Source organism: Dermochelys coriacea, chromosome 4 (genome assembly GCF_009764565.3).
Source record: "Dermochelys coriacea isolate rDerCor1 chromosome 4, rDerCor1.pri.v4, whole genome shotgun sequence".
Taxonomy (NCBI): Eukaryota; Metazoa; Chordata; order Testudines; family Dermochelyidae; genus Dermochelys; species Dermochelys coriacea.
This window is the reverse complement of record NC_050071.1, coordinates 13,976,669-13,984,289: the sequence shown is the minus strand read 5'-3', so window position 1 is coordinate 13,984,289 and position 7,621 is coordinate 13,976,669. Positions and strand designations below refer to the sequence as shown.

Below are 7,621 nucleotides of genomic sequence, written 5' to 3'. Positions count from 1 at the left end.
GTTACTATCTTAACTCCCCTAGCTTAATATTTCCAAACCCCATTTCTTGTGTGTGGGGGATCCTAACTCATTATTTTTAAACTTTGGGATTGGTAATATTGCTCCCATGAGAACTGTGAGCCCCTGAAGTGCAGGGATAAGTTGCAGCATGCTCCTGTAGACATTCTTTGGGAAGGGCAGGGCTTTGTTATACAGGACGAATCCCTCAGCCAATGCAAACACTACTTTGTTGAAATCAGTGGTGCTAAGCTGACTTACATCTGCTGAGGGTCTGTGTCAAAATGGGTCCAGTAATATTATTCATAGTGTGTTTGGGGGAGGTATGTATTTTTTCCTTAGAAGAAAAAAAAAGCAATACTTGTATCCAACAAATCTATTTACAAAACATTTGTACAAAAATACAAAATCTAGTCAGACATAAAACAAAATGTACCTTTATGTATTTCAAAGTATGTCTTTTGAAATGATTGTACATCTATACTTACTATTCATGACAAATTATGTCTCAATGTTATAATCAGTATGATACAAACTGATGGAGAATAAAAATCCAAAAACAGAGTGTGACAATCTCTCTCAAACTCTCTTGTGAAACACATAAACCAGCACTTTGAGTTAAAGCTAGGGTTAAAACTCTGACCTTGAGTTTCCTGGCTTTTGTTAGTTTGCATCAAGCATATTTTTATCTAAATGTGGGTTTCCCTTGCATACTTTTAAAAAAGGAGAATGCTCTTCCTGAATATTCATAGAATATGAATGATTTACTCAAAAGACTCAGCTGGTTTCTTTGGGATAGAGTTCTACAACATCTCTAAGGTAAATGCATATTTAAGCATATCAGAGAGGACCTACTTTTTTTTCATGTCCTAGCAAATCCTCTTTGGCTGAGGTCAAGTCCCTGATTCCGAAAGGTCTGACAAGGCTAACAATAGCAGTTGAAATAACCAGTGTGAAGAATGATGACAGATGTTGACACACAGAAAAACAGTTGCAGATATTTTATCTTCTGTGGGGCTAATCACACATCATGATGTACTTGCATGGCTAGACGCTATGGAACAGCACTCCAGTGAACAGTCAGGTTTGCTGGGTGCTCACTTCATATGTGAGCAGGTAAACAGCATGAACAGTCATGTCCACTAATAGTTTTGCACAGTCTTCCTTTCTGGTTGCTGTTGTTACTTATTTCTCTTCAAGAATTTCTGGAAGGGGGAAAAATACTATCAGTTCTCTGGTCTGGCCTCCTTCAAGTACAGTGGAAACTATGTTCCATTATTGCATCTCCATAATAGCAAAGTGCATTACAAAGGTGGGAAAATATCCATGCCCCCTCTTTACAGGTGGGGAAACTGAGTCATAGAGGTTGAGCACCTTATACTATGTCACACAGGACCTGGTTCTGGTACCCTTACTTATGCTGAATAGCACCTTATTCTATTATAGTCTATTGAAGTAAATGGGACTACTTCTGGATTAGCGTAATACTTGCTGGGTATAAATGTGTCAGAATATGGTTTACAGTCACTAGGTAGCAGCACTGGGAATAGAACCCAGCAGTCTTGACTGTCAGGACCCCACTGTAACCAACAGAAGATATTGCTTCACTTGAAAACTTTGCGTCAGTGAACTGGAAGTATGATGCACCACAAAACCCACAAATGCTCACAAGAGCAAAACAGCAGGCAGGCAATGTCAAACCAAAAACATACACAACTACATGTGGGCCACATTCATGATCAGATTTCCCTTCCCAGTCAGAAAACTTTCAAGTGCCCAGGACTGAAAGCCTCATATCTGCTATTCGGACTCCATTACAGGAGTCTGTTAAATGGCTAACCTAGTAACCATGTATGTTTCCACAGGCCTGGCTCTTCTAAAAGTTAAATTAGAGTTGAGCTATGCACAGTCCATCTATTCATTTAACAATTCTCAGCTATCAGGTCAACTTCCTATTGGAGTTAACTTCAATGCACCTGACAGTATGTTTCTGAACAGCTGTCCTGCTTTGTAAGGTGACCTTTGGAAAGAGCCATCGCTGTGTTTCTGCATGTGCTCTAGTTTAGGGCATGCAATTATTATTTAAACAAGCTTATTCCACTACCTCATACTGTATTCCTATACTTGGGATTCACCATCTCCCAAAGGATTAGTTTCCTACTGGAGTCACTTATCCATCAATATTTTTTCTTCTTCTATGCTTCTGAGCATAATGGAAATCATTTCAGTGAATTTTGTAAAGGGTTATATTGTGCATTTGTTCTACACCATTATTATGGGTCTCTACTAAGGGGTGACAAATTAAACTCTAGGCCCTAATCTTGCTGCCTCTCATGTCAATTATAATACTTCATGCAGGCAGAGAATCCGCTTCCTCATTGCATCTAATATGTAAATACAATGCACGTAAGCTAGGCCTTTTTAAAATTAAGGGCTCATAAGATCTTGTATAGGCATGTACCACAATTCCCCTTCAGAATGAGCATCTTGATGTATTTGATTTAAAAACCCAGAAACAAAGCCACACAATGATGACTCAGTGATTTAAGAAAAAGGGGTTTAAACCCAGTGTTTTCAGGACTCCTGTACACTGTGGTGAAAGGGGATTCTCTCATCCAACGGTATCTCCCAATACCAAAATATCAGTGCTGTCAATCCTAGGATTTTGAGATCCAGGAGACTCAGCTGCTAAGGATATGTAGTAGACTGATAACAGGTTCTGAGACTTGTCTTTCAAATGTCTAATGTTGGATTTATAAAGGGTTTAGTACAGACTGAAGTAAAATATTTCCTCAAATCCCAAAGCTGCATTCCCTACAACTTGCATCGAAAAACCCCAAAGTGGAACATTCTAGAAAAAGCCAGGGCAGAGGAGACTTACCTGTATCATGCGTGATGCGAGCTTGGATGTGCTGTTCAGACATTTCCTTTGCCCGCTCCCTTTCAGTGTGATGCTGTCAGGAGAAAAGAGGACTTAGCATGAAATGGGACATGACCGAACAAATACTAAAATAACGTGCGCTGCACAGTATTAATTGTGCACTTACATCACTTCGACTTGCTGACAGCTGCTGCTTTGCCCATATATTTCAACCTTTGCAATATGTTTTGGGTGGATTACAGGTGCACCAGCTGTTATACAAAGACAGCGTCCTCTGCTGGAGGTTGGCATTCCTACAATGACATAAAGAATATGGACATATAAACACATTTGAGCACAGCATTGTTTATTATGATAAAACTACTGGGCCAAATTCTCCTTTCTCTTACACTGGTATAACTCCACCGAAGTCAGTGTAGGTTTAGCAGATGTGAGAGGTGAAATAAAAGAAGAGATCTGGGGGAAGGGGGGGCCTATTGCCTGTGTCTGAATTGTATTTTGACAGATCAGGGTGGAGAGAGCCGGTTCTTCAAATGTATTCAGGAAATCAAATAATTGAAATCAGTGGAAGTTAGGAACCTAAATACCTTTGAGAAGCTGGGCCAGAATCACTTGTTAAGCAGTATTTAACCCTTTCATTTCCAGCAGAGGAGGTTCCAAATAACGTTTCAACCACTGCCACAATAAATGAAAGTTCGGCATGATCATGGTGGCGTCAGAGACATTTGCACAACAGCACCTGCATGGAGCTGGTGGTGGGAATCCTATACTTTCCCTTTCCGTGATCATATATAATAAAATTATATCTCTGTAGTGAAGAGCATCTATATTACCATAAACTGAGCATTAATTTACTCTTTGCTTGACAAATCAGACCTTTTTCTGCTGGGAGAGACCAGTTTCCAGAAGGGGAGGAGAGAAACCATATTAAGTAACAAAATAAGATTGTACAAAATGAGTGAATTTTTTCCTGTTTGTAGCTTGCTTTGCATTGTCAATTACAAAAAGCCAACAGCTGCCTCTTATTTACTGCCTTAAGTCTTTCCTGATATTGTGTCTGTGCAGCTGTTAGCAGGTTTGATCTCTAACATAACCCTTGTAAGAGACTGCAAAGCGTTTAACAAGGGGTTTTGTGCTAAGGGTTTGAGATAGTGGATAGTTTTAAGACATTACAGGAAAGAGGAATGAAGAGTAATGAAAGTTTGCAGGAATAATGTAAACATCAAGCTGTGCCGAGGGAAATGCTACTGTACCTTGCACCAGAACTGCAGCTAGAAGAAGCAGGAGTGAGAGACGAATAAGAGACTTCATGTTCAGCTCTGTAGCTGCTGCTGCTCCTCTTCCCCTTGCTGCTCACTTGGAGGCAAGTAGATGTGGTGTGGGGTTCAGAGAGAGCTTCTGGACTGCTATTTGTAGGGCATTTTCACTTAGTCTATAAGTCTGTAGGCAGGAATTCCCACATTAGAAAACCCCATCTATCTTTGAACAGCCCGGTTGCCTTCCCCTTAGATAAGCAAGTCTGTGCTAGTTTCATTTTCCCATTTAGAAGAAATCCTTACCTATTCCTCTCAATCCAAGGATCTGATCATTTATGATTTTATTATTTAGTTAGTTTTATATTGGCAGGCCCTGCCTCTGTGCTGGCTGATTTAGGCATGCTAGTTTCCATCCAAAGACTCTTCCCTCCCCCTGCCCTAGATTTACCATTTTATATGTGGTAAGAATTGCACCTCAACATTAGAAATTAAAGGATATCATCACCAGAGCTAAATGGGTGCAGATGATCATAGGAATTGCAAGACTGTCTCAGATCCAAGGTCCATCTAGGCCAGTATCTTGTCTCTGGTAGTGGCTGGCCCCAGATGCTTCAGAGAACAAGAAGGTGTAAGAGCCCCCCAGTACGCAGACATGAAACAATCATCCCCTCTCCCCCTTCCCCCCCTTATTAGGTCTCATCCTGGGATCTAATATTTGGAGAAGGGCTTAAACCCTCAAACACCAGTTTAATATTGCTTCAGCAACATTGTTGTTCGCATTGATTATAACTCTGGATATTCTTGATATCGATATAAATGGCCAATCCCTTTTTGAACCTTGTTATGTTCTTGGCCTCAGTGAATTCCACAGTCTAATTACATGTGTGAAGAAGTATTTCCTCTTCTTGACTTTTAATTTCCTACTTTTTAACTTCAACTGAACACTTGCTCTTGTGTTATGAGACAGGGAGGATTTCTGTGTATATATGGTTCACTCAAATCTCCTATTCTCTTTCCATTTATCTCCACCACTTCCATTAATTGCTGGAACCCCTCATTGGCAGAGGATAGCTGGATATGGCAGAATTACAATACTGTGAGCCAGCAGGAGTTGCCCAGTGCCCAATGTTTCCTTTTATGGGACTATTAGTCACTTGGAACCCACATTAAACAAAGTATTAAAATTTTGACTAGGGTTATCAACAGACTGATTACTTCCGACAGGACAAAGTCCAAACGAATTAATATTCAGTAAAGCTTAAGACTGAGGACTCAGGTTTCTACCCATGTAATAAACTAAATTTATATTTTTTTGCTAGCTGTTAAAAGCAGGTCACAACAGAACACCCTGCAATTCTGTAATTCATATTATGTTGTACTGAAAGGCAGATGACAGGTCTCCTTTTCCATTCAGTTAGCAGTGTTCATTGTCAGCTGCAGACACAAAAAGGGTCAACCTAAACAAATGTTTCAATGCCTTATTTAAGTAAGATGTTAAACTTTTAAGTTACTGAACAGTTTGTTCTTCTTTTCTCTTGTAGGCTACAGGAGCTTTCAGATTAGTTTTTGTATTTTAAAGGCTTCTTAGATGGATATTATGATAGAAAGTCCTAGCTATTGCTCCACCTAGGCTTTTAATATTAAGTCTCTAGTTCCAGGTACAAGGCAAGACAGCTGGTTAGACATACAGAACAGGAGCCTCCACTTAAATCTGGCTTGGTTTGGTTCATCTTCTACTCATTTGGATTCTCAAAACATGGCTTTCCTCCTCATGACTTGGTCCTTGATTCTGCAGGAACAGAAGTACCCTTAAATGTCCTAAATAATTCTCTTAAAGTATGGAGATGCCTTTCTCTGACCTTAGTAAGAAACAAAAAGTTACCCTTAATTACTGAGTTGTCATTCTTCAGGTTCTGCTGAACAAAATCTTAAGAACCTTTAACTTCTAGTCTAGGTTTTAATTCTGAATATGCTTTTGCATCTGCTGCCTAGTACTCCTGGCACTTACTTACACCTCTGACTTTCAGTTTCAAACTCTGGGCTAGTCTACAGTAGGGTCTATAGTACATCTGGTGAAAATGCTCTATGCCATGGGAAAGATGCCGTCGGCATCATAACTCCACCTCTCTGAAAGGTAGTAACTACGTTGGCAGGAGAAGCTCACCTACCAACATAGGCCTGTCCACACCAACGATTATTCACACCCCCGAGTGACATAAGTTATACTGAAGTAAGTGGTAGTGTAGACCAGGGCTCACTTGCACTCTGCTTCTCTCTCTTTCTCCCCCCCCCCGCCTTCATCCTCTTGGCACTAGTTCATTTCCACTTCCCACAAAACAATTCTTATTCAGAAGTGAATAGGGTCTTTGAACAAGACTTCTTTGGGTGGGTGGGCTTCTCTTTTTCTGGGTAGGAAAAGGGCAAATTGAGATGGTTTTTATTTATAATTGCCTGGAATGCTCTTATTCCCCCCCCCCCCCCCGCAATTGCAGCACAATCTCGTACTCTTTGCCTTTTGTTAAAACTAGTTCAAACTAAACTTTGGGTCACACCAGTTTTGGCTAACACAGCTAAAAATCACAGAACACGTAAAATCAGGTAGCTTCTTGCCGAGACTGGGGAGCATAGAATGGAAAATGCCCGGCCAAGCTCTAGTGTGCTTTTTAAAGAACTAAACTGTCACTTGATGGAAGAAGCACAGTATGTGAATAAAATTAATGGTGATTCCTCGGTGAGTGTTCAGCTAATACAGCTGTATTATAGCTACAGGGATTCGAAAGGCCAAAATCTGCCTTCAGAAATGTGCCCAGGACTTCCTTTGAAGTTAATGGAAACTACACACCTTAATCCAAAGGCAGAATTTGGCCTGTAAGTATGTCACCATCATCTTCTTTATTTCCATGAAGTGTTTATTCCAGATCAACTTTCAAAATGCACCTTGGAAAGTTGCTTAAGGTGTGCTTTTTCAGAGGTGCTGAGTACCCAAAACTTCCACTTGAAGTCAGTGGGAGCTGCAGGTGCTGAGTAATTAGGCCCTCATGTCCCTTTTTGAATCCCACCATCTGTGAAATAAGAGTACTTAATTAGGCCATGATCAATATCCCACTGAAGTCGCTGTGAGCCTTTCCACGACCTTTGGATCAGGTCCGCAGCTACGTCACAATGGTGTTTGTTCAAACATTGATTGAGAGTGAAGCATTTCTAAAGTATGCCACCTGGGAACTTAATAACTGAGGCCCACGTGATAAAAACATGACTTGTGTTCTAAAATGGGTCTTGCATCACTGCAAATATTTCAATATTCATTCCTTCAAAAGGTATGTTTCTTAATCAGCATTAAAATAAAATAACAGATCAAAGGGCTGTTCTTAGAAGATGGCCCCTTCACTCCTGATGCAAGTTTGCCTTTTGAAGCTCAGGTCCTCCACCTGCTCTGAATGACTAAGAACTGCTCCGGTGTTAAGGGACTGGACTGAAAGGGAGAGTC

General features: G+C 40.5%; 1 protein-coding gene across 1 annotated transcript; it reads right to left on the bottom strand.

Moving 5' to 3' along the window:
- Positions 1 to 362: 362 nt before the first annotated feature.
- Positions 363 to 4,517, bottom strand: LOC119854227 (C-X-C motif chemokine 11-like). Its single transcript, XM_038398068.2, has 4 exons — positions 4,132 to 4,517; positions 3,045 to 3,171; positions 2,879 to 2,951; positions 363 to 1,202 (listed from the first exon to the last, which is right to left on the bottom strand). The coding sequence occupies exons 1-4, from the start codon at positions 4,187 to 4,189 to the stop codon at positions 1,179 to 1,181; spliced, it is 282 nt and encodes a 93-aa protein (XP_038253996.1). The 5' UTR covers positions 4,190 to 4,517; the 3' UTR covers positions 363 to 1,178.
- Between the last annotated feature and the right edge of the window lie 3,104 nt (positions 4,518 to 7,621).

Coding starts and splice junctions, on each gene's coding strand:
- LOC119854227 (XM_038398068.2), bottom strand. CDS start 4,189: ATGAAGTCTCTTATTCGTCTCTCACTCCTGCTTCTTCTAGCTGCAGTT. Junction 3,172..4,131: donor AGCTGCAGTTCTGGTGCAAG/GTACAGTAGCAT, acceptor ATGTCATTGTAG/GAATGCCAACCTCCAGCAGA. Junction 2,952..3,044: donor TGTCAGCAAGTCGAAGTGAT/GTAAGTGCACAA, acceptor TTCTCCTGACAG/CATCACACTGAAAGGGAGCG.